Raw genomic sequence first — 26,630 nt, 5'->3', positions numbered from 1 at the left:
TTACCTAAGTAGGTAATAATACACAGGATTGGACGAATGCAGCAAGACCCCGGCCACTTTATTCCTTCTGGCAATCTGGTTCTAGGAATAAAGGAGTGATAGTCGTTCACACGGAGTGCCCCCCTTGGCTTTCAACCCCCCCTCCCTTACTGCTAACCATTCTCCTCTGGTGCCCAGCTAGCACACGAGCGACATTGCCAGCCCTACATTGCCAGCCCCGCCAGAGCCAACTAGCCGGCGAGTTTCTCAACCTACATAGTGCGCTTCATCACCATCATCAAGTCTGATTACTATAGTATCCGTATATAAGCACGTGGCACAGGAAGGTTGACATGACTAGGTGGGCTACCTACCTGCTATGGGCTGGGAGCAGTGGTACTACTGCCACGCGGTAGGTGGTGGTGTATACGCGGTGAGCCGTGGAGACGAGGATGGCTGAAGGGGAAGCCATGGTGGTGGAAGGCTTCGATGAAGTTGGTATCATCTGACAATGAGAGTAATAATGCTGGCAAAGGTCTAGCAATGAGTTGCTTAAATTGATGCAACATCAGCTCATCATGGCCAAGCATCGAAAGTGCAATGAGTTCAGGAAGGTGCAGGCAGAGGTTTGAGGAGGAAGGTAGTCGGGGATTCTTCGAGGTGCTTTGAACTACAGCCTGAAATTGCCTTCGAATCGGACTGGCAATTGGAAGTTGCCTGGGCTTGCCGCGAACACCAGGTGCTCTAAATGGTCCAGTATCTAAACAGGCAGATATATCTGGATCATCATGCCGGTGTCGACTTTGTGTCTGAACGGCCCGACACAACCGCAGCACTGTCCGCCGCTTCCAGCTCGGAAAGAGAGTTTGCCAGACGATGCCTTTACCGTTAACTCGTCCATGCGTTCTCTATGCAAATCTTCCAGGGATTCGAATAGCACTCCATGGTACCCAATAGCTTGCGCCAGCTGCCATGCTGTCTCGAGTACCGTTTCCTGTTCCTTTTGTGCCTTATCATTCCTCCCCAACTGATTGGCCTTCCATTGCATGAGAAGATCACGTCGGATCGACCCAATCTGATTATAGATTTGCCAATCCTCCTCGGCAAACTTGTCCACGATGGAACATGGCCCTTCGGATGACGCTGTGGAAGATGTCGACATGCTACCCTCATTCTTACTCGCCTCCGTATGCTCCTCGGGTAGTTCCAGCTCCAAATCCACATGTTGGGTATTTCCAGTAGAGATTAAGTCAGCTACAGACCTCTCATAACTGTAGGGCTCGGTGATGATTCCTTGGATTTGTGTGTCATCATCCGGTACGATTAATGCACGCGCTCGTTCGTTGTACCTCTTCTCTACTGTCTCGAAGAACACCTCTGTGAGATTGTTCTCCGAGTCTAACATGGCCTTCATGTCGTCTGGGAGTTCCGCCACAGGCGTGATTTTCAAATACTCATGGCCCTCGCATCCGTATGGATTTCGTTCTAGATCGGGAGAGTAGTAACGATATAATGTTCGTAATCGACTTCTGAGACGTAAGCCCACATCCAATGCCAATGAGGTTTCTGAAAGAGAAGGCTTTGGCACCGGAGGTTTGACTTTTGTGTTGAGTTCGTCTCTCAATAGACTCAAAATGCCTATAAGCTCCCATCCTGGAATTTCCGACTGGTTGAAGTTCCACCTTTCCCTTTCGCAATCCGCCTTCCAATCATCGTATCTCTCAGCCTTCATTTCCACCCATGCCCAGAACCCTGGGGCGGTGCTGAGGACCTGAACCAATGTGTAGTATCCGGAGTGCGCAATGGGTCTCAGCACCTTGCGAACAAGGACAAGCTCACGCTCCATAGTCTCCAGTTGATCGACTAGTAATGGGCGTGCAAAGGGTGGGTTGGCTGACTCGCAGTGGCTGTAACACTGGGTGCACAGCATTATGCCGCAATGGGTGCAACTGTACCAGGTCTCGTCCTTCTCAACTTCTTGGTCATATATACCACAGGTATACTCCCATTCAACCGAAAGCTGCCGTTTTAGCTCAATTATGGCAGCTGTCTGCAGATCCCTGAGCAGATAAAGCGCATTTGATAGTACGCTCAAGTCGTTTCTCAGCTTAGCGTTTGTCCCGTCGCCAGATGCAGTCTGGCTGATCTTGATACTTCGAATCGACTCAATGACGAACTTGCAAGCAGTTGACCATGAGAGATTCCGGGCACTATGTTTGCTCGTCGATCTAGCAACAGCCAGGTAGGGGTCATAATCTCTGGCAAGAAACCCAAGATCATCGCGGATCAGTTGGTTAACGCCGGCATCAATCAATGCTCGCTGACAGGACTCATATCCATCGATAAAGGCCCAGTGAAGGGTCGTGCGGCCGTAAGAGTCTTGATGATCAAGGCTGGCACCTTCCTGGCAAAGATATTGCACAGCAGCAAGATTTCCATAATGTGCCGCAGATTGGAGTACCGAGTTTTGCATTGCGCCCACGCTGTTGACATCGAGGCCTGAGGTGAGTATAAACCTCAGCATGTGAGTTTGCCCGAAGATTGAGGCAATGGCCAGAGCACCGTCGTAGTCTTCATCGACGTCATGTGCCAAGGATTCTTCCATGCCGACGATTTCGAGCCACAGATTGAGGTTCCCGGCCTTAGCAGCGGCAAGCGCGCAGTTGCGTCCTGGACCGCGCCGCCGAACAACTTCATCAAGACCCCGTGAGAGATAAAGCTCCACTACCTCAACCTGTTGAAATCCGACTGCCAGGTAAAACGGCGTTTTCCCGTCCGACGTCTCGGGTGTGGCTCGCAACCATGATCCAATAAGCATCGTGCGACTACCTCATTACCCATCTCGGCTGCATAGTGCAGTACTGTCCAGCCTGCTTCATCCGCAACAGATAGCGATGCGCCATAGGAGATTATAGAGAGAGCAACCTCGGTTCTGTAATCAATGATAGCTTTATGTAATGGCGTACTACCAAATCGATTTGCGGCGTTGACGTCAACTTTGGCGGTTCCGAGAAGGTAGTCCACAACAGACTTTGACCCTTTCTGGGCCGCCAAGTAGAGAGGGGTATCACCTGCACCGTTGCGGCGACCCGAACCGTCCGAATCGAAATTGATGAGAGCCTTCACACAGTCGAGTTCCCCGCACGCGGCAGCCAGGTGGATGGGCCAGTTCCCATTAACGTCCCCCAGATATTTGTCGACCTCATAGTAAGGGAGCAAGAGTTCTAGCAACTCAAGATTGCCGTCTTGAGCTGCCCAATGGAGTGATATTTCGCCAGCGTCAGCCTTGTGATAGTAATCGACATTTGCCACCTGTTCAATCAATGACCTGACAAAGTCCACTCTGCCCTCGTCGACTGCAACGAGAAGAGGAGTTTCGCCTAGATCGTTGGTCGTACTTGGACTCCCACCATGGCTGAGGACGAGGGGGATCAGAGCAGCATTTCCCGACTTCGCAGCATACGCCATCAGAGGCTCATTGGGCGATGGAAACTGAGGAATAACGTCACTACAAGCATCGAGCAACACTTGACTACAGTCGAAATGGCCCAGCTCAAGTGCCTCCTTCAGGCATTTGTCTCCTTGTTGCAGCAATAGGCGTTTCCGGAGCGGAGTCTCAAGTAGCAAATTCGTGGCCTGTACGTCACCACACGAAACAGCCCTCTGCAGCGGAGCGCGCCCGCTGGAATCCTGAGTGAATAGTAGTGCTGCCGTTAACGATCCTGGCTCGAGCGACTCCCCAGCTTCTTGTGCTTGGATCTGCCTAGATTCCCCATACTCGTCACCGTGCTGCAAAAGCCATATGAGCACATTGATTCGTCTGGACGGCGGTGCTAAAAATAGTTGATGAAAGATAGACGATCTGGTACCAGTTCTGGTCGTTATTCGGGCACCCCGCGAGAGCAAGATCTTCAAAGCAGTAAGATCACCCGTAGAAGAGGCAATGGCTAACGGAGTGGTTCCAGTCTTGTCAGGACGGTTGATGTCGGCTCCATGATCGAGTATCACGCCTATCAGATCATGACCCCCAAAGGTTGTCGCTAAGCCCAGACCTGTATTCGTATTGAGCTTTGCTACACTATCAGCATTGGATCCAGTAACTCTCGGTGGTAGATTCCCAAGGCTGTATCGTATCGCATAATGCAGAGCATTGCGTCCGTCTGTATCAAACAAGGTGATATCTGCTCCCCTATCCAGAAGGGCATGAACGAATCGAAACCGTTGCAAGGCGATTGCTATCATGAGTGCAGTCCCGCCGGTGCTATTCTGGATGTTGACGTCAACTCCAGCATCAATAAGCGACAGTGCCGCTTCATCTGAGCCGCACCGAATTGACTCTTGCAGAGTCGTTGTCCCTGGGGGGAATGCCAACCCACTTGGTTCTTATCAAGGCCCATGTTGAGTAGTTTGGCGATGATATCAGCCCAGTTGTTCCGTGCCGCCAACCAAAGTAGGGGGTACTTAGAAGGTAGTTTGCCCTCTATTTTGTAGGTTGACAACTCATGTTGACGTATGAGCCATTCAGCCATGACTTTCTGCCTTACTCTAAACGCCAAGTCAAGAGGGAATTGCCCATGTTGGTCTTTCAAGTCAAGCTGCAACTCGTTCGGATCAAAGAAAGGCAAAAGCTCAGTTAGACCGAAGAAAGACATGAGGTGGAGAGGCTGCAGGCCCAGTGGCTCAACAATTGCAGCCGACACCACATGTCCCCATAGATGGAGAAGATTATTGCTTTCTAGAAATAATTTGGCCAATGACAAAATCATGGTTTTCTCGGTAGCGGCCACCTTTGCGACGTGATTGCCCCAGTATGCAGCTGAGTAGCCCAGTAATGGATAGTTCTCCATTAGGTCTTTCCTATCCTTTTCAGTCTTGACTCTTCTTATTTTAAACGTGTCAAACATCAGGTAGGTGAGGCACAGCTCGGCTAGAATAGCATGGGACTTTGACTGCATGTCCCAATACTCAGCGAAGGACTCGGACCCTCCGAGTGGCTGATGTGTGAGATACTCTTTGAGAGAAAAATGGACGAGACTATATCGGCCATTCCTGAATAGAACTAGGTCTGCACAGTCTTTGGCGAGCGACAGGTCATCGATCCTGTCTCCAGGCTCTAGATCTGTCATTCCCGGCTCTATACTCAGTGCATCCAGCAGCTCGGGCTTGGTCAATGGCCTCTGCGAGTTCGCAATCCAGAGTAGAGCCCTGAAAGCCAACACCTTCACGGATTCCTCTTGGGCCATGATACGGTTGAGTGCAGCTGAATAGGGACCGGTAAGACCTCTGGGCATGTTTCTTGCAGCCTGTTTTCTCTTGTTGTCTGTTCTCTCATTCCTGATTGAGTCGACTGCCAGCTTGACCCAAAGGAACATGCCATCAGCGTTCCCAGATAACGTGCTCTTGATATCTTGGAGATTGATCGAATTTGAAGTGAGATTCCTTGTCCGCTCGGTAATGAAGGTGTCAATGTCGGCCTGGTTTGCCCCAATATCCACCTGAATAGAAGCAGCTTCACCAAGGGCGTCCTCGATGGCGGAATAACCGGGACGGCTGAATATGATGACACTTGCCGGGGTGCTGACTGTACTTGAAGAGGCCAAGGAACAGATAAAGGAGCAAAGGTTTTCGAATTCGATCTCCTTGAAACCGTTACATTCGTCCAATCCATCGATGACGATGAAAGCTCTAGCAAAATTGGCCACAACCAGTTTAATACCTTCCCTCATATCTTCAGTCACAGGGTTGCTTGCCTGATTCTCGCGATAGAGGCCTTTGAGAAGGTCGATGTCATGGTTCTTGGGAAGGAAACTGTAAAGCTGTCTTAGGATCGAGGAGAGGATTGCCCCTGCACCGCCCGTCGTCTCTGACGTTCGGTCCAGGTTTTTGTGACTGGAAGTTTCCGCCAAGTTGGCAGTGCAATACACATAAGCCAAAGCGTATCTCGGTTGGTTCTCCAGCTCCTGTAGGCTTGCGTTATGCTCACGGCACCAAAGGTCGAGTTCTCGGATTAACCTCGCCGCCAGATGTGACTTTCCGGATCCTGGCTTGCCGTGTAGATATAGAAGGTTCGGATGCGACCGCAACTTCCAGCTTTTGAAAATGTCGTGTTCGAGTAGCCACTGCGCGGTGCCGGGCAAGGTGTTTTCCAGCTTCTCGTCTTGTACTTTTCTGAACTCGAGAGTAGATATCCAGTCTAAAATACGTTGACGAAACTCATCTTTGTCGTTGTCAGCGCTGCCATGATCGCCTCCTTATCGACTGAGCGCACACTGCTTACCTTGATCCTTGGCGAGTGCCTTGATTCTGCGCTCTTCTTCTTCCGTACGATGGCGCTTGTCGGCCTCATGGGAGTGGACCTGCATCTCCAAGCCCATGAGCTGCATTTTCTGGAGATGGGTAGCCATCTTGCCCAAGCCCAACATGACGGCCCTGTCAAAAACTCCCAGATGAGTTTCGAAGTCCTTTCCCAGTTCGCCAAAACCTGCCTCGAAGGTCTTGAGTTGTGACTTGAAGAAGGGAACGGCAGTCATCCTGTTTTTCCCCTTATCATCGAGGAAAAGTTTTGACGCTTGGGAGCAAAACTGAATGATGTCTCCGTAAACATCCATCAGAGCGAGCTGCATTTCCTCAGTCTCGGGGAAGACTGCTTTGTACCGATCGATTATGCCGAGATTTTTGCACGCCTTGACGAGGAAAGCAAGAATGGCTTCTTGGTAGTCGACATACCTCTTGCTCATGGAGAGGACGCATGAAACACCACCAAGAACCATGCCGGCCGGAGGATAGACCGAATTCAGGGCGTCGGCAAAGGGCTTGCTCATATTCACGAGCTCTACCAAGGGCGCGATCCAGCGTCCAACTCGTAGGGACCGACTATTCTTGACTTTGTCACTGATGAGACCGCCGACGGAGTCAACATACGTCTGGATACCAGCAGCCCCCGGCAGCTCGCGCAGGAACCGGTCACGCTGCTCACTACTCAACGACTCGATCTCGTTGCGCCATCGCGCGATGACTGTGCCGGGTCTGCGGCGCAGACAGTTAGAATGAGGACACCTCGCGAATGACTGGCCTGGATTGTATGTGCGATGGATACTCACAGAGGAGCCATAGCACCGTCCCCGGGTGACAACGTGCTCAGTACATAGTTCTCACCAGAAGGTTCATCATCAAATGGGGTGCCTTGGGTGATGGTTGAGTCCCCGGACCCGGCAGGACCCCACGAGCTGACTGCGCCGTCATCTCGGGGCGGGGCAGCAGCAAGAGATGGGCGTGGAAGCCTCACAAGAGCCTGGTCGCTCATGATGGAGGCTTCGAGAGGAGATAGTCAATGAAATCAATGATGTGCAGAGAGGAGGCCTTGAGTTCTCAAACAGCTTTGACGCGAAATCTCCCACGAGAAATCAGGTCTTCAAGCCAGGCTACCGCGCGGGGAAGACAGAAACGATTGGTCGTCTCCGCTACATGAGGCTGGCAGTAAGCAGTGCATCGGTCACCTGACAAGAAGAGGCCGCTCGTAAGCGACTCGATCGGAGTGGACAGAATTAGATGGCGCTGTGAGGCACGAAGCAAGTGCGTTTCGTACGAAGTGAACATGGTCGGCACTCGAAGCAGTATTGGCACTCTCAGTATAACCTTGGCTTTCGGCGACAGACCGGATTCCATTCCGAAGTCTCGGAGGCGACGGTGATTGTGTACGGGTGGTCCACTTGGAGCTGGCCAACCGGCATACCAGCACAGGCATTCACCTCGGCGCGTGGGATAGCTGAAACGGGACCATACTGAAAGTGATCGAAGATGTGTCCGTTGGCCGAATGATTCTTCCTGCATCACAACTGGCCCGTCCTTTTCAGAAGGCAGACCAAAGCACCAGCGTGACAGACTCATCTTGCTTGGAGCCTCTGGATGGTATCGCTGTTTGGATAATTGAATACTGTTCCATTTTTGGCGACATGCAGGTAGTCGGTCAATTCTCTGTTAGCTGCTCTAGGCGGGTTGGCGGTGCAGGACGATTTTAACCAGCTGCCTGGAGAAGTCCCCTTGTACACTTGAGTGCCCACTAAAATAACATCGACAGCTGAGCATTAGATTACCCAACAGTGACAGCTAAATTTAACAGAACAGATTCGACATCAACAAACATGCTTGTCGCCCTTTGTCCTCAGAATATCAGTAGCACTAGATATCTGAATTGACGAGCTTTATTATTACATCACAGAGGCCTGTAGAATACGCATCTAGCATATGAGACGACAGAGCCTGTTCGTTGCCAAGAAGGAAGCAAAATGAGACACAGCGTTCTGCTTCCTTCTTGACTGCTAATCACACAAGCGACCGAATCCTGTCTACCCTCTCTACTCGCAGGCAGCAAGGGAAAATTAGATGCTATGCGAGGCGCACAGGAGAGAGAATCCTATTGTGCTCGTCGCAATCTCTTCCTATCCTTTTTCTGATCACTTCATTCGATTTCCATACGGGATTGAGAACCAAAAGAAGGATTTGCCGCCTGAAAACTTGGGGCGAATTTGTCGGTAGCGGCTCGGCACTGCACCAGCAGCCCCGGCGACAAGACGCGACACGACGCAAAACCAGACGAAGAATGAAAAAGAGCAGAGAAACTGTGGTTCGAGGATGAGCAAAAACGGGGGGCCGAGACGTTGACTTTAATCTGGTCTCAGGTTTGGGCAGATGATGGCCATCTGCTTCGTCTTGTCGTTTCTGACCGCGACTCGTATCCTTGTTTTACGTTATGTGTGCGGCGCCAGCCAAGCCGACCTTGGAGATGGGACAAGACTGCCCAGAGCCTGCCCAGAATGAATGATCGCCACAACCCATCAGCTTGTCGCCCGTAGCTGTTACTAACGCTGCTAACTTCAGCAAGTCCGCCCCTGGATTGCTGGGCAAAAGGGCGCAGCCTCCCTATTCGCTTGGCCTTATTTCATGCGCGCTCTTGGAGAGCGACTCACGGGCACGCATTTGCTTGGCGACGTCTTGGGCTCTTGGTATTCTCTTGGAACACTCTCGCCAATATGAAGAAAACGAAAAGAAGGGGGAACCGGGATCCTTTCGAAGTCTCAAGCCGTTTGTCATGTCCCATTTGAACCCGAGGAATTCCTTCTTCCAGTTATTCTCGACATTCTCCTCGATCCCTTATATTTTTCTTCTGAGAGGCAAACCTACGAAGCAGATCAGAACGGCAACATTCGCCAAACCTTTTTTCAAGTCACTCTTTTAGACCTATATTTTACTCATTTTTTTTACTGAATTGCTATTGCGTTTTATTTGTATCGCCCTCGCCATTCCCCGAACTCAATACTATATAATAATCAGTACTCCTTGACGTCTCCTTGCACCGCGAGGACTCCAACTTACTATGCGTGTAAGTCCGCCACAGTATTCTAAATTCAAGAATGGAACCATGCTAATGAATTTGATCCTGTAGCTGTCTACTACCCTAGTCGCCCTCGGCGCGACGGTGGCGGCGGCGCTGCCCCAGATCGAGATCAAGGGCAACCAGTTCTACTTCACCGGCAACGGCAGCGAGTTCAAGATCCGCGGCCTGGCCTACCAGCCGGGCGGCCAGTCGGCCTTCAAGAGCGACGGCGCCGACAAGTTCGACCCGCTCTCGCGCCCGGACCAGTGCCGCCGCGACGCCGCCGTCATCCAGTCGCTCGGCGCCAACGTCATCCGCGTCTACAACCTGCACGCCGACCTGAACCACGACGAGTGCGTCACCGTCTTCAACAACGCCGGCATCTACCTCATGCTCGATGTCAACTCGCCCGTCGTGAACACGCACATCAATAAAGAAAACGCCAAGTCCACCTACCACCACGGCTACCTCGAGAACATCTTCAAGGTCGTCGAGGCCTTCAAGGGCTACAGCAACGTCATCGCCTTCTTCGCGGGCAACGAGGTCATCGACGACAAGAAGCAGGCGCGCGAGAACCCGCCCTACATCCGCGCCGTCACCCGCGACCTCAAGCAGTACATCAAGAAGCACTCGGACCGCTTCATCGCCGTCGGCTACGCCGCCACCGACACGCGCTCCGCCTCGGGCGCCGGCAAGGACAGCGTCGTCGACCTGTGGAACTATCTGGGCTGCAGCATCGAGGACGAGGAGGGCGACATGTCGCGCGCCGACTTCTTTGCGGTGAACATCTACTCGTGGTGCGGCGACGCCACCTTCGAGGAGTCGGGCTACCCGGAGCTGGTCAAGGACTTCGCCCAGACGTCGCTGCCCATCTTCTGGTCCGAGCACGGCTGCAACGAGCCGGTCGGCTCGCCTCGCCCCTTCAACGAGATCGCCGCCATGTACGGCCGCGACGAGATGGTCAAGACCTTCGCCGGCGGCATCGTCTTCGAGTACACGCAGGAGGCCAACAAGTTCGGCCTGGTCAAGATGATGAATACGAAAGACACCGAGTCGAGCGACGTCGAGCTCATGAAGGACTTTGACAATCTGAGCAAGCAGTACGATTCCATCGACTGGGACAAGATCAAGAACATCAAGACGGACAGCCTCAAGGTGGTGCAGCCGCCCCAGTGCAGCTCGGATCTGATCCTCGGCAAGAGCAACGGCTTCGCCAGCGACTTCAGCGCCATCCCCGAGCTGCCGAGCCAGGCGCAGGGCTTCATGGACGACGGCGTCAGCCTCGACAACAAGGGCAAGCTGCTCGACAGCATGGACTACAAGTTCCAGCAGAACATCATGGACTCCAACGGCAAGCAGGTCACGGCCCAGTTCGCCCTCGTCGAGATGCCCGACGCCAAGGTCAACGACGCCCCCTCCAACAAGGACGGCAGCAGCGGCAGCGGCGAAGACGGCAAGAGCGCGGCTTCGTCGGTGGCCCTGGGCGCGGCCGCTGTCGTCGCCCCCGTCGTGGCTGCTCTCGCCGCCATGCTGTAGGGAGCTTGACGTTCGTAACTTTGCGTATTTTCCTACCGTTTCTGTTTCCCCGGCGTCATGTCTTGATAATGCGAAAGCGACGTCCTGTATCTTGTCAGCGACTTGAAACAGAGAAACAGACATACATAGACAATTGAATTCTTGCGGACCAAAATTCAAAATGGAAGAAATGGTGATGGCTTTTGTTGCGGTCAATTGAATGTGGCTTTCCCTTGCTGTCTTCTGATGAAGAGATAAGATAAGCCATTACCTAGCTGTAGAACCACACCGAGACACCACTAGGTTAGAAGATGCCAATCCCGTGCTTCCCTCTCGAGTTACATAACATTTCATTCCTTATCATAGTAGCTGGATACGTCGGCGGCGGAAATTACGATGCGATCACTAACGCCACGCTTACCCCTGCCCTATAGAAATGGCTCGCTTGTCAAGCGTCAAGGCCGACCAGGACTGCATGGCATGTAGAACCGCTGGATGAAGTTTGGACTGTCAATTTGCTTTGATCACTTTGATCAGTGGTAACCATCCCGAAGTGCGGGGAAGAGGACACCGACCTGGAGCACTCACAGAGGCCTCCTTCCCGACCTACCCTACAGTAACGCGACTGTAGTGTCGCGCGCAAAGGAGTTAGATGTCAGTAATGGTAGGTCTATTTCATTCCAGATACATTTGGGTCCAGGTGTGCTGTCGTGGAGATTACTTGGTGAGTTGGCCAGTCGTATTGGTGCTGAATCAGAGCAGAGCGCCAGTGGCTAAACTGAATCGCTAGCGAGAGCCGGAGGCCTAAACGAGCTCCAAATGCAGCACCTCCGGAAGCACCTGGACTATTCCGATCGCCACTTTGGGCAGTCGAGCCAGGTCGGTGAGACATGTCAAAGTTGAATCCAGTAATTGCACGCATCATGGACATTCGCTTTTGGTTAAGGTGGTGCCGCTCTAGGTCAACTCTTGAGACAGATCCAGATTAGCATGAACGGCTATCCGGATTTCCCTTGCACTAATGCAGCAGTATCAGGTCAGGGGGAGTCTATTTCAACTTCACTTGATCCAAAAATGTTGGCAGTTAGCTTACCTGAGACCGCGAGAGACTACTGTCTATCGGATAGGGGATGTGCAAGAGCTGCTGGAGTTCGCGTGAAATCGATGCATTGCTTCAATTCTTATGTGGTATGTTATCTGCAGTGGCCATGTAGTGGTAAAGTCAAAATCCTTACACCGTCCGCGAGAGACTACTGTCTATCGGATAGGGGATGTGCAAGAGCTGCTGGAGTTCGCGTGAAATCGATGCATTGCTTCAATTCTTATGTGGTATGTTATCTGCAGTGGCCATGTAGTGGTAAAGTCAAAATCCTTACACCGTCCGCGAGAACCAATCTCTCCAATCCACCATCCCTAATCCTACCTTACTCCTATTACTTCCCGCCACCCATCTATACCGTCCCACCATCCATCTATGCCGTCCCTCCACCCATCTATGCCGTCGCGCCCACACCTGCATACACCAGTCACTAACGAGTCTCGCATGATGACGTCCACTAAGTACTTCTTTAGTCAGACTTACTGCAATCGGTCGAGTCGCTGAATTCGGTAAACTCGCTGCAGGGCGTACCCGTGCCCGCCGTCTCAGCCTTCTGAATCTTCTTGAGGATCTTCTGCAGGATGTCGCCGAGCTGCTCGACGTTGTCGGCGTCGCGGGGGACCAGGTGGCCCAGCCCGTGGTCGTAGAGCTCGGCCGTGTCGGGGTTGCACGAGTTGTACAGGGCCACGGCGCAGTAGACCAGCGGGTCGTTGGTGCCGAAGACGTGCAGCGTCGGGATGTCGATGACGGGGCCGCACTCGTCGGCCAGCTTGGCGGCGCACTCGCCGTCCTCGATGGCGAGGGGCGGTGAGCCGGCAAAGAAGATGGCAAACTAGATGAGTGAGTAGCTGCCTGAAGATGATGAGACTAGGTTAGGCTGTAGTACATACCTTGATGCGTCTGGGAATGCCCTCTTCTTCGAATCGCCTGTTCTCTTCGCAGCAGATAGAGGCCGCCAACATGGCACCTTCAGAGTATCCGATCAGGGCGTCTACCTCGGGGTCCTCGTCGATGGTCTTGAAGATGCCCTCGAGGGCCTCTTGGGCACTAGTAGTGTCAAAGACCTCGTCATCCTCTTTCTTGAAGAGTCGCAGCGTCGCCTCAGGCGTCAGTCCACGGGGGATATGCCGCACACGCCGGAGAATCTCGAAGGCGTCACCGCCGTCGCCGCTGGTGCAGTCGATGAAGCGATAGACCGGTCGCGCGCCGAAGTAGTGCTCCCACCCGGCTGGCGGGTCCACCTCGTGCACTCCTTGGGTGTAGGTGAAGTTGGCCAACCCCTATCCTCCACGTGTTTCGCGAAGGGTCCAAGTTGGACGCCGAAGTTCTGTTCTCGGGAGAGGAGATCGTCAGTCATTGGCCCATGGATGCATAGAGTGGATTCAGTGCGACTCGATTTCTTGTGTAAAGGTTGTTTTCCTACCTTTGCGCTTCCGTAAGCACCGGGCAAGCAGAGGAACTTCATGGTGGATAGTTGAGCTGGTGGAGATGAGGGCGCTGTGCTGGTGGTGTATTGAGAGAAAAAGTCTGTAAAATAGTAGGTGTTCCTGGCGTGTTCTGGCGTGGCGTATCAGATTCTTCTTCTCCTTCAGTCTGATTCATGAAAACGACGAGAGTCATATTGTATAAGTACTCTCCGAGACGGGCTCCAAGACCGGGCATTACGTCCCTTTAGCTTTTCCCCTATCAAACCGTCGTCGTCCCTCTCGGCACTTACCTTCTAGTCGAGGCCTAGTTGCAGCCCCCTCCCACGACATACTCGCACACACGACAGCGGTCGGTTAGTCAGCACTGGACCGTCTTGTGGCCGTCCCATCTTGGCGATTTGGGTTACGCTAACCGATACAAGCATTGAGTCTTCGCCGGCCCCGACAGGCCAGTTGACTTGCAGCCGTCTAGACTTTACCCATCTGCCCAGAACCGGCAGGGAAGCACGCTGATCGTGGGCAAGCGATGGCTGGAGTCTGGACGTATTGGTCCATTGGTCCTCCGGATAAGAATGCAGATGAGTTGGAATGGGATGGGATTGTGGGAGCCGACGCTAGGTATGGTGGCTGGTCTGCCATGGCTAATTTTAAACACTAGATTTGCCCTCGGAAGATCTAGCACGACGACGACTAAGCAACAGTCAGGGCGCCAGGGCGCCTTAAGCTCATCCGAGGCGGCGCCAACTTTTAGATTTCTCATTACCAATGTACCTGCTCCTCTTCGGTCTAGTGGCCCTCGCTGGCGCAAAGCTTGGATGTCCGAACCATGACCCGCCGCAACACCCAACTCCCGACTTTCTCCATTCTCCTGTCCGGTATGCCTAATTCCACCCTGCACGTTGGAACAATCCCGGTCTATCGACATGTGTTCGTCCAGGACTCAGGGTTTCCAGGTCGGGCCAGGGGTGCCCCTTGTTGCCGGTGTGAAGGCGTCTACGACGTAGAGAACCTTCTCCGACCAAGTCATGCCATGCCTGGCCATCAGTCTGGATTAGCAATCGAGTCTATGGCTGGGACGCGTATGGCACCCGCCGCGCCCGTACTGTCCATGACCCCCATCAAGAGGCCCCCCTGGTGGGAAACTCGCAGCAGCCCACACGCCCTGCTCGGACCGTATCGTGCTTCATGCCTTCATACCCGGGATGTTGGCGTCTTTAGTCTTCGCTGCTCCGCAGTTGATCCGAGGGGGCCCAGGACTGTCTCCGCGGTGTCTGTTCCGTGAACTTACACTTGGAACTGGGCACATGTCACATTGGCACTTACTCGTCGGGCCTGCCATTTAGCTCGCATCAACCGACGCCAGCAGAAGACTGTCCTGCGAAGAAGCGGCAGAGGGACGAATCCTCCGAGACTATTGAGCGCGTTTCCAGTGGAGCACTTGGGGCCAAGCAGCATCGCAATCAGTATATCTCGACTCTCCATATATGACCACTGAAACCCAACCTATACATGCTGACTTGCCCTATATCCCACTTGGTATTCCAGTTCAGCCACTGTTGTTGCCGTTCGTTTCTTGTATTTGTTTGTTAGCTTCCAAATCCAAACATCATGGGGTCCAACGACGAGTTAATGCCGATTGCCATTGTTGGCATGGCCTGTCGCCTGCCGGGCGATGTGTCGACCCCGGACGACTTCTGGAAGCTGTTGACCAAGTGTCGGAGCGGGTGGTCCAAGATCCCGAAAGACCGGTTCAACCAGGATGCCTACAACCACCCGAACCCGGAGAAGAAGGGTACCATCAACTCACAAGGAGGTTATTTCATATCACAAGATCTGGAGATGTTCGACCCCGGCTTCTTCGACATGACGAAGAAGGAAGCAGAGACTATGGGTATGATGATGACCCTTGCTTTTTAATCTTTGCCTTTCGTTCTACTTGCTTTTTCTTACTATCGTGATCCTGACCCTCTACTTCGGCAACAACAGATCCCACACAACGGCTTATGCTCGAGTGCACCTACGAAGCCATCGAGAATGCCGGAATCCCCAAAGAGCAGATCACCGGGAAGCGGGTCGGCGTGTTCATAGGCGGGCCGGACAACGAGCACCGCATGGGCAACCTGCGCGACCTCGACGATGCGCCCATGTACGACCCCACGGGTGCCCAGGGCGCCTTCTTGGCGGGCCGCATCGCCTACTTCTTCAACTTGCGCGGCCCGACGTTTACGGTCGATACCGCCTGCTCCTCGAGCATGCACGCGCTCCACATGGCGGTGCAGAGTATTCGTAACGGGGAGTCCGACCAAGCCATCGTCGGCGCATCACATCTTATTACCCAGCCCGATGTTTGGGTTTCCATGGCCAAGTTAAGGTATGTATGAACAAGTCTCACCTAAAGAAACTGTCGAAAGCTGACCATTCGCAGGCTGTTCGCCGAGTCCGGCAAAACATATGCATTTGACCACCGAGCCAAGTCGGGTTACGCCCGAGGAGAAGGCGTTGGGTGTGTTATATTAAAGCCTCTCGACAAGGCACTAGAGGACAAAGACCACATCCGCGCCGTGATTGCGCACACAGGACTCAGCCATAATGGCAGAACAGTTGGTACGTACTACGTCTGCTCTTGGCCACCATCACAAACATCCTGATTATCCGTACTGACTGATGTTCCCAGGAATCGTCGCGCCGAGCTCGGAAGAGCAGGAGAGACTGGTACGCAACGTGATGGAGCAAGCCAAGATTGAACCGAGCAAGGTCGGCTTCTTCGAGGCGCACGGCACGGGCACCGCTGTGGGTGACCCGATCGAAGCCACGGCCATCTTCCGGGCCGTCAGCAAGGGGCGGTCCGGCCAGGATCCTCTCCAGCTTGGATCCGTCAAGTCCAACATCGGTCATCTGGAGAACGCCAGTGGCATCATCTCCGTCATCAAGGCAGCCTTGATGCTGGAAAAGGGGTTTATCGTGCCGAACGCCGACTTTGAGCAGCCTAACCCAAAGATCCCACTCACCAAGTGGAACATGGAGATCCCCACGAGACAAAAGCCGATTGGGTTCAACCAACAGTATGTCTGCGTCAACAACTTTGGATACAGTGGCTCCAACGGACATGCCATCCTGCAAGCGGCGCCGGCAGAGGACAAAGACTCGCTCTTCGACATCGCCAAGACCAGCGACCACATCATGCTGAAGCGTCTGTTCGTCCTCAGCGCCAACGACGAGGCCGCCCTCCGCCAGAGCATGGAGAAGCTCGGCATCTTCCTCGAGCAGCACGCCGAGCTGTACCAGACCACCATGCCGCGCAACCTGGCCTACACCCTGTGCCAGCGCCGGTCGCACATGCCGTGGCGCGTGGCCCTGGTCACCGACGTCTGCAGCTCGCTGGCGGTGGCGCTCAACAGCGCCGACGCCGTCCCGCGGCGCGCGTCGGCCAAGCCGCCCAAGGTCGCCTTCGTCTTCACGGGCCAGGGTGCCCAGTGGCACGCCATGGGCCGCGAGCTGCTGGCGTCGCACCCCGTCTTCGCGTCGGCCATCGAGCGGGCGAACCAGCACCTGCTGCGGATCGGCTCCGACTTCTCGCTGCTGGAGGAGCTCCTGGCTTCCAAGGAGAAATCGCAGGTCAACAAGGCACACATCAGTCAGCCCATCTGCAGTGCGGTGCAGATCGCGCTGGTCGACCTCTTGGCTTCGTGGGGAATCAAGCCCTCGGCCGTCACCGGCCACTCGAGCGGAGAGATCGGCGCCGCTTACGCGGCCGGCGCTCTGACACTGGAGGGCGCCATGTCGGCCGCCTACTACCGCGGCCAGGCCATTGTGCACCTCAAGCAGACGCACCCCGACGTCGCGGGCGCCATGATGGCGGTCGGCATGGGCGCCGATGAGCTCCAGCCGATCCTCAAGCAGCTGCCCCACGGCCTGCGCGCCGTGGCCGCCTGCGAGAACTCGCCCGAGTCCACCACGGTCTCGGGCGACGCCGAGGCCATCGACCTGATTGGCGCCGACCTCACGAAGCGCGGCCTGTTCAACCGCAAGCTGCAGGTCGACGTGGCCTACCACAGCCCGCACATGCAGCTGATTGCGGACTCGTACCACGACGCCATCGCCAGCGTCAAGCTTTGCGACAACGACGGCTCGGTCGACTTCTACTCGTCGGTCCGCTCGCGCAAGATCCGCACCGACGAGCTCGGGCCCCAGTACTGGGTCGACAACCTGACCAACCCGGTCCGCTTCAGCCGGGCGCTGCAGAAGATGTGCCAGGAGGCCTCGCCCGAGCTCCTGATCGAGATCGGCCCGGCCGCGGCCCTGAAGGGACCCATCATGCAGTCGCTCAAGGCCCTGGGGCTTCCCGCACCCAAGATGCCGTCGTACCTGTCCGCGCTCGTGCGGAACCGCGATGCCACGGAGACGTGCCTCGAACTGGCCGGCCAGCTCTTCATGCGCGGCTACGAGGGCATGGACTTCTTCAACGTCAACCACAACCGCGCCGAGATGGAGAAGCCGGTCCTCATCCCCTTCCTCTACGCCTACCCGTGGTCGCGCCAGCGCTGCTGGTACGAGAGCCGCATCTCGAAGCAGCACCGGCTCAAGCCCTTCCCGCGCAACGACCTGCTTGGCGTCCTGGCCGACTGGAGCAGCGACCTCGAGCCGACGTGGCGCAACTTCATCCGCCTCGACGACATCCCCTGGATGCGCGAGAACATCTTCCAGGAGCGCATCGTCTTCCCCATGTCCAGCTTCCTGTCCATGATCATCGAGGCCGCCAGCCAGCGCGCCGTCATGCTCGGCATCGACGCGGCCGGCTTCGAGCTTCGGGATATCAAGGTCAAGGAGCACCTCTTCCTGCTCGAGGACCAGCAGGTCGAGATGATGGTCAACTTCCGGCCCAGCCGCGACAGCAGCGGCAGCGCGCCCAAGGACGAGTTCCACATCACCAGCTACGTGCCGCAGCGCGGCTGGCTCGAGCATGTGCGCGGCTCCGTCGAGGCCAAGCCGGTGTTGTCGACAACAGCTGCCAACGCCCTGCGTGCGCCTCCCAAGGCCCGCCGCCAGACGATCCCCAAGGACGCCATGCAGGTGCCCGCCGCGCAGTTCTACCTCAATATGGGCGCCGAGGGCACCACGTACCCGCTCGAGTTCTGGACCATGAAGAACATCGCAGTGCACGGCGACAGCTGCAGCGTGCAGTGTTCGCAGATGGAGACGCACTTCCGCATGCCGTCGGAGCACGAGAGCCGCTACGTCATGCATCCGGCCTTCCTGGACTCCATGATGCAGGTGACCCAGGTCGGCTGCGGCATCGAGGGCACGGCGCTGCCGCAGCTCGCCTCGGCCATCAAGCAGATCCAGGTCAACCTGCGGTCGGGCCAGCACGACCGCGCGACCGAGGGCCGCAAGTTCGTCGTCAACTCGAGTCGCGACGAGCGGACCGAGACCTTCACGACCGAGCTCCTCTTCCCGGCCACCGCCGGCGGCAGCGAGTCTACGCAGACGCCCCTCGTCACCATGGCTGGCGTCGAGCTGTCGTCGGTCCGGCGAGCCCGGCTCGAGCCGACGCAGCCGCGCGAACTCTGCTTCTCGGTGCAGTGGGAGCAGACCCGCGAGCCCCAGCTCAACGGCGTCAGCAAGGCCCACATCGACACGCACGGTCGCCGCGTCGTGATCGTGACGGAGCGGTCGCACGACGACGCGCTCGTGCTGGCATTGTGTAAGGTGATTGAGCAGCATATTGATATCACCGCCACCGTGTCTTCGCTCGACAGTCTTAGCGACTACTCGGGTCTCTTCGTCGTCCTGTCGGAGCTGGACGAGCCCCTGCTGGCGTCCATCAGCCAGCCCAACTTCGAGAAGGTGCAGCAGCTGATCGTCCAGAGCGGCGGTCTGATGTGGGTGACCCGAGGCGCCGCGCGCGTCCCGACCAACCCCGACGCCAACATGGCGCTGGGTCTCATCCGCACGGCGCGCTCCGAGCTGGGCAAGATCGCCGTCACGCTCGACCTCGAGCCCAACAGCTGCCTCGACACCGACGGCCAGGCCGAGCTGATCGAGGACGCCTTCCGTCGCACCGTCCTGGCCGACAACCCCGAGGGCGAGGTCGAGTTCGCCGAGCAGGACGGCGTGCTCGTCGTGCCCCGCATCGTGCCCGACGTCGACATGGACCTGCGCGTGCACCGCGAGATCGGGCCCTCGGTGCCTTACCAGCAAATGTTCGCCCAGCCCGGTCGCCAGATCCAGCTCGCGACCGAAGTCGACGGCTCCCTCGACGCGCTCTACTTTGAGGATTCTACGGCCGGCGATAGCCCCCTGAGCGATGACGAGGTGGAGATCGAAGTCAAGGCCAGCAGCCTCGGCCCCGACGACGTGGCCTCCATAATGAACGACCAGGCCTCCGCGCCCCTGCCGATGCGACCCTGCAGCGGCATCGTCACACGTGCCGGCAAGGCCGTGACCAACGTCGGCGTCGGCGACAAGGTCTGCCTGCTGACCGAGGCCAAGTTGGGCACGCACGCCCGCGCGCCCGGCACCAGCGCCATCCCCATCCCCAAGGCCTGTTCTCTCGAGGAGGCCGCCCTGGTCCCCCACGCGTTCGGGGCCGCCTACTACGCCCTCGCCGAGGTCGCGCGTGTCCGCCGCGGCGAGAAGGTGCTGGTGCAGGTCAGCGGCGACGCCGGCCTGGCCGCGGTGCGCGTCGCGCAGCACCTGGGTGCCGACACCTACGTCGTCGTCAGCGACGAGGAGCGACGCGATATCGTGACCAAGAGTGGTGTCGAGGCGGCGCGCGTCTTGTGCATGGCCAGCCTGTACTTTGAGCAGGAGGTGTGCGCGGCTACGCAGGGCCACGGCATGGACGCCGTCCTCACCAGCTCGTGCGGCAACACCCACGGCAGCTCGGCGGCTGACGAGGCCAAGGTCTGGGAGTGCGTCGCGCCCTTCGGCCGCATCGTCGAGATCCAGAGCTCCCTCAGCGGCCGCAACGACGGCAGCGGCAGCGGCAGCAAGAGCCACCTGTCGGAGAACGTCACCTTCACGACCATCAACATGCCCAAGCTGGCGACGGCTAGGCCTCAGGTCATGGCGGCCGCACTAGGCGCCGTGGCCGATGCGTTCGCGCAGGGCGCGTTCAAGCCTCTGAGCGGCGTCGTCGCCTTGCCCGTTTCGGACCTGCAGAAGGGCCTGCAGATGGTGCAGCAGGGCGCCTTCCACCCCGTCGTGGTCGCGCCCCGGGCCAGCGAGCAGGTCAAGGTCGCGCACTCGGCGGCCGGCGCCCGCCTCAACCCTGACGGCACGCACGTCATCATCGGCGGCACGGGAGGCCTCGGTCGCAGCATGGCCAAGTGGATGGTGGCCCGCGGCGCGCGCCACATCGTGCTGGTTTCGCGCAGCGGCGGCAGCGACAAGAAGGTCAAGAAGGTCATCCGCGAGTCGGCCAGCAAGGCCGCCATCGTGGTCAAGACGTGTGACGTCGCCAACGAGGAGCAGGTCCGCCTGCTCGTCAGCCAGTGCGCGGCGACGCTTCCGCCTATCTGTGGCGTGGTCCACGCCGCCATGGTTCTTCACGTAAGTCACATATACTCAATCAGGTTACTTCTCTCTACATCTACTAACATCACTTCGAATCATAGGATGGCGTCTTCGAAGACATGTCGCACGAGTCCTTCACGGATGCCGTACGATCCAAGGTCGACGGCACGTGGAACCTGCACAACGCCCTGGCATCAGCCAACACCAAGCTCGACTACTTCGTTCTCTTCTCCTCAGCCGCCGGTGTCCTTGGCAGTCGTGGTCAGGCCGCCTACGCCGCAGCCAACACCTTCCTCGATGGTTTCGCGGCCTACCGCAACCGTCAAGGCCTGCCAGGTGTTGCCCTGGACCTGACGGCCGTCACGGGCGCGGGATACATCGCCGAGAACGCCAAGCGCGAGGAGGAGATCCTCAAGAACTTCGGCGACGAGTCCGTCTCCGAGGCCGAGGTGCTGGCTCTACTGGCCGTCGCCACTTCTGGTAACTGCCCGGCCCAGTGCCTGACGGGCCTGAAGTTGAGGCCCAACAGCACCACGGGCGCGCTCCCGTACTACGCCAGCGATCCGCGGTTCGCCCACCTCAAAACTACAGCACTAGCCGAACTCGCGGCTTCCGGAGGTGCTGCTAGCAGTGCCGCCGCTATCGTATCATACCGCGACGCGTACCGCGCGGCCAAGGGCGCCGAGGAGCAGGTGGACGTGGCGACGCGCGGGATCCTGCAGAAACTCAGCGACGTGCTCTCGGTGGCGCGTGAGGACGTGGACGCGCAGCGGTCCATGACGAGCTACGGGCTCGACTCGCTGACGGCCATCGAGGTGCGCAACTGGATCACGCGCGAGCTGGGGGCCAACCTGCAGATCCTCGAGCTGCTGACGGCGGCCAACGTGACGGAGCTTGCGGCGCTCATCGTGAGCAAGAGCACCAGCAAGGCTTAGCTTAGGACTGGGCTTGGCATATGGGAATAAGGAAAGCATATAGATGGTTGGCATTATTAGTGTGTATTTTGTACGTTACTTATCGTTGTGCACATTTGGATTGATGGACGCATGCATCTGGTCGGGGAGATTGTCATGTCGGGTTTCAGGTACATACTTGCCTTATCTGCATATTCTCATTCATTCATTAGGCAGGTTTCTTCATAGTAATAGCTAATATTGAACTCTTGCAATGACAGGATCTCTTTCCATGCTGAATTCCCCTGCTCCTTTGGCTTGTTGTTTTGGCTTGCTTGATTGCTAAGCATAATTGTCAGATCCATCTCTTCGGGACCGATCTGTCGTGGAGCAAAAAGAAATATGATCGGGTAACGTAATCCGCGGTTTAACTAAATATACGGTCGAACTGAACACTTTAAATTGTATAGAAACATTATTAATACGTAACCGTGTACTTTAATTAGTTTTTTATTAAATTAAACTAGGTTTTTAATTTTATATTTATTATAAAATACTTTATAAAATAAAATTTTTAAATATTTTATAATTATTTTATTAAAAGATTTATTCTTTATTTATTAAATTATAAAGATTATTTTAATATATTTTAATTTATAAGCTATTAGAATAGTTAGAACTAAAGCTGTCTATATTACTTTAAAAGAGGTATTACGTACCTATGCGTACGAACCCCTTTCCTATTTTATTAAGAGGGGGTATACGATACCCCTTATAACTCGTATTAAAAATAGATATAAATAATAAAATAAAAATAATTAAACCCCGATTAAAACCGGAACTACCGTATATATAAAAGCCTATTTAATATTAATTAATAGTTACCCGTAGCGATTATAAATTAGCAAAAGTAAAGAGACGGTTTTACGCCCTTACCGATATAAGGGCGACCGTGCTAAAAGAGCCCCGAGAATTTCCGCCCGTTAGAGATTCGGAGGAAGAGCCGAATTAAATTAACTATATAAGGAGGAACCCCTTTTCCCGAGTATATATTATAAGGAGGAGACTAGGTTCCGAATTATACGCGAAACTAACTAAGCTATATATAATTATATACCTAAATAACCTTATCGTATAATTTATAAAATAATAACCCTTATTAAATAGAATTAATCGTAATCGGCGAATCGAGATCGAGCCCGGACATATTAAACTTAAATAAACCGATAACCTTAAACCCTAAACCGTTTATATATAAAAAAGTATTTTAAAATACCGGAATCTTTTTAATAATTTAAAAAAAAAATATTAACCTCGCTTTTTAAGAATTCGAACTTTTAAACGTACTTTTTAAAAAAATAATACCCGAACTACTTATAATATACCTCGTATAATACTTTTTAAAATATTATATATTAAAAATAAAAAAAACCTCCCTTAAAAAATCGTTTATTATAAAGTTTAACGAATAAACCGAATACTAATTCGGTTAAATTAACCGTATATTTAAAAAGAACTTTTTAATTACTTTAAAAAACACGGAATCGATATATTAACAGACAGATCTTTTAAAACTAAACTTATAAGTCTAGTATTACCGGCTAATCCTATACATTAATAAAACCGACCGGCAAAACCGACTTCGGAAACCCGAAAAAAGGATGTTCCACACTCTTCCCGAGAACAAATAATCAAAGAACCGCCGCCTAAGCGAGAAATACCCGGTCTCCGTACGGAGCAATCGTTCGCGACACCACAAAGCACTCTAAAACCGACGTTCAATCCCGGAGTCTCAAATACTCCAGGCCCGACGTCCAACCCTAAATTCTTAAGTACCCGAGCGTCGCAAGACGTTTTCCTTTTTCCTTCTCCAACTCCGATACCGCCGAACTAGACGGCACGATTATCTAATCTAACGTATATTACGAAATACGATATCTCTTTAAGCCGAGCTATTTATAATAATAAAATCGATCAAAATAAGGTTATTACCTTTTCGAAAGTATAAAAGAAAAAAAAAACTATACCGGCAAGCCGTACGATATCTTTTATAACAGAGTACGGATATTTATCGAAACATGCCGACGGCTAGATATACCAAAAAACTAATACTATATAATCTTCCTAAACATTCTTTCCGGCCGTGCGGAGGTATTTTATCTTAACTATATTAAACCTAAAAAGAGATAAAACAAGATATACCATCTAATAAACTCGCACTTTAATATAATAATAAATTACGCATAATACTTTATAAATTAAATAATAACTTCTTTCGCACGAATAAAAAGTAAGAACGCCGAGAAATAACTTATCGAGGTTTTAAAAATCTTATTAAATAAACTCCAGTTTATATAACAAGCCCTCGGAAAGGGATTTAAAAAAGAGATCGCTCTCCATACCTCCGTCGTAAAAGCTTATCGAGAAATTCCGGAACTTTTACCAGCCCTTATCTACTAAAAGCCAACATATAAAGCGTTATTTTTAAACCTTCACATATCGTTAAATATAACAGCGGACTAGATATTATCGGAACGATATTTAACGGAGGAACTATATCGAAACCCGGCTATAAATACGTACCTAACTAACAAACGGTTCACAAATAACCGTACGAAAAAAAACCGACCAGCCTACGGCAGCAAATTACTATATAATAGCCGACCATTAGGATAAGAAAGGATCTAGCGACCCGCCGGCACCTTTCGACTAAGATTACCGTATAAAAACCGGAAGTTCGAACGAAAAACCTACCGAATCTGCTATAAGTAAGGCTATTAATCGATAAACCACCTAGCCGAAAAGCAGTCCTAAACAAAGAACTAATATCTCTAAACATATAATAATATCGGATAAGGCCCCCTTTCCTAAAACAAGTATAAAACGTTCGTCCGGAACTAAGAAAAAAATAAAGAAAAGTTAAAAAATAATAAAAAAAAATACGAATACCTCGATCCGGAAAATATACGATAAGGCATTACTTACTTAACGAACGCCGCGTTCTACCACCGGCTTACTAACGAGGATATCTATTTAGAAGCTACTATACAGGCCGACCAATTCAACCTTAGCAGCCCGTATAGCCAGACTTATTAAGGAGAGCTTTAAAATACCGGCGCCGCCTTATTTTCAACAATCGGAAAGCCTTAAATAAAGGCTTATATACGAGAGAACTTAAACGTACGAATCGATTAAACCCCGGAAGCGCCGAGATCAAGTTCAGAAATTTAAAGCCTATCTCGTCGATTAAAATAATCGATATACGGAACTTATTAAAAATAATAAGGTATTATATCCTAAATACTATAACCCCTTTCCTATTCTTACTATATAACGCTGACCGGCTTAAAACGTATTATAATAATATCCTTAACCTTATTGTATAAAAGGATAGCGAGACACTCCTTATAATTAAAAAATAAGGATACCTGTTCTTTAATACCGGCCGTACGAAAACGACGTTACATTTTACCGAAAAATAGCTTCGATACCTTTACCAACGTTTTAAACACCCTCGCACGGAAAAGCTCTATACTCTCCTAAAGAACGCCGGTTATAACGATATCGACCCTACTATTCTCGACGAGATCTAAAAGTTCTGCTCTTAATACTAAGCGTACGATCCGGTATTATAAAGATTTAAATTCTCGTTATAAAATAAATACGACTTTAATTACGAAATTATTATAAACATCGTTTATATTAACGGATAAAACGTACTCCACGTAATCGATTTAAATACATCCTTTTAAACGGCTATATTTCTATATTCGCTTAATATACGAAATACTTAAAATACCCTTTATAAATATTAAATATACGTATATTAAAAACCCTTTAATTATATTTTATATAATCCGGGTATATACTTTTAAAGAAAGTTTCGCAACTATATATAAATAATAAGAATTACTTATAAATAAATACTTATTAAAACTTATTAAATAATAAATAAAATTAAATAAGCGTACGTTCCGTTATATAAAACCTTTAATATTTTATAAAAAAATCTCGGTTATTATATAAATATTAAAATAATATTTTAAATAATAATTAAAACTTTAAACAATATAATTAGCCTTAACGGCTTAATATTTACCTTACTTATATTTAAAATATACCCTCGCATCGATAAGAACTTACTACCGTCATTAAAGATCTAAACACGAAGAAAAGCTATACGGAAAATAATAAAAATACTTTAAAAAATATATATAAATATCAATATCTACCGAGCTCTAAATACCCGAAATAAACTAGCTATTTAAAATATTTTAATACTCCCGTTCCGGAGTAAAGTCTTAATTTAGCGAGAAAAAAAAGGATAAACCAGACTATACAAGATAATAACTATTAAAAACTATACGATCCGAATAAACACCTTAAACAGCTTAAAAGCTTTTCGAATAACTTAAATTAAGCCGTACTACTAGAAAAAGGCCGAAAAACCGCGTAACGAGCCGGATATATAACTAGATCCGGAATAGCCGGTAAATACCCCAGATACTAAACCGATAGCCAAAGAAATTACGGTAGCTCCTATACGACGCGGCCGAGGACGACCTAAAAAATACCCACTCCGGAACGTTCGAGCCGCTATATTCCTTACTTAAAAAGAATAAAAGAATTACGAGCTAGTAATAAAGCTCCGATAAGACAGGGTTATTACCTCGTTCGGATATCTGTTTTAAAAGTCTAACGTAGAAGAGATTAATAATCTCGCTGCACGAAAGGTTTTCGAATTTATTCGATTCGACCCGAATAAGTATACCGGCTAAAGAATTTTTAAAATACGGCTCGTACGAGAGATCAAGAGTAAAACTATAAAG

At 52.2% G+C, this 26,630-nt stretch overlaps 4 protein-coding genes across 4 annotated transcripts; 2 read left to right on the top strand and 2 right to left on the bottom strand.

Moving 5' to 3' along the window:
- Positions 1 to 739: 739 nt before the first annotated feature.
- PG994_006996 (uncharacterized protein) lies at positions 740 to 7,282 on the bottom strand (the record flags this gene model as incomplete). Its single annotated transcript, XM_066858405.1, has 6 exons — positions 740 to 1,886; positions 1,935 to 2,713; positions 2,809 to 4,295; positions 4,352 to 6,196; positions 6,257 to 7,005; positions 7,080 to 7,282. The coding sequence occupies 6 exons, from the start codon at positions 7,280 to 7,282 to the stop codon at positions 740 to 742; spliced, it is 6,210 nt and encodes a 2,069-aa protein (XP_066715347.1).
- A 2,070-nt stretch (positions 7,283 to 9,352) lies between these two features.
- On the top strand, positions 9,353 to 10,888 carry PG994_006995 (uncharacterized protein; the record flags this gene model as incomplete). Its single annotated transcript, XM_066858404.1, has 2 exons — positions 9,353 to 9,358; positions 9,422 to 10,888. 2 exons carry the CDS (start codon positions 9,353 to 9,355, stop codon positions 10,886 to 10,888), a joined length of 1,473 nt encoding a protein of 490 aa, XP_066715346.1.
- A 1,472-nt stretch (positions 10,889 to 12,360) lies between these two features.
- PG994_006994 (uncharacterized protein) lies at positions 12,361 to 13,431 on the bottom strand (the record flags this gene model as incomplete). Its single annotated transcript, XM_066858403.1, has 4 exons — positions 12,361 to 12,380; positions 12,450 to 12,798; positions 12,857 to 13,246; positions 13,390 to 13,431. The coding sequence occupies 4 exons, from the start codon at positions 13,429 to 13,431 to the stop codon at positions 12,361 to 12,363; spliced, it is 801 nt and encodes a 266-aa protein (XP_066715345.1).
- A 1,570-nt stretch (positions 13,432 to 15,001) lies between these two features.
- On the top strand, positions 15,002 to 21,843 carry PG994_006993 (Reducing polyketide synthase PKS2; the record flags this gene model as incomplete). Its single annotated transcript, XM_066858402.1, has 5 exons — positions 15,002 to 15,284; positions 15,380 to 15,764; positions 15,819 to 15,997; positions 16,068 to 20,944; positions 21,010 to 21,843. The coding sequence occupies 5 exons, from the start codon at positions 15,002 to 15,004 to the stop codon at positions 21,841 to 21,843; spliced, it is 6,558 nt and encodes a 2,185-aa protein (XP_066715344.1).
- Between the last annotated feature and the right edge of the window lie 4,787 nt (positions 21,844 to 26,630).

This window comes from Apiospora phragmitis (genome assembly GCF_038363925.1).
Source record: "Apiospora phragmitis strain CBS 135458 chromosome Unknown utg000007l:1.0-2108841.0:1.0-2111359.0, whole genome shotgun sequence".
Taxonomy (NCBI): Eukaryota; Fungi; Ascomycota; class Sordariomycetes; order Amphisphaeriales; family Apiosporaceae; genus Apiospora; species Apiospora phragmitis.
The sequence above is the reverse complement of the archived record's forward strand: the minus strand, read 5'-3'. Positions and strand labels throughout refer to the sequence as shown.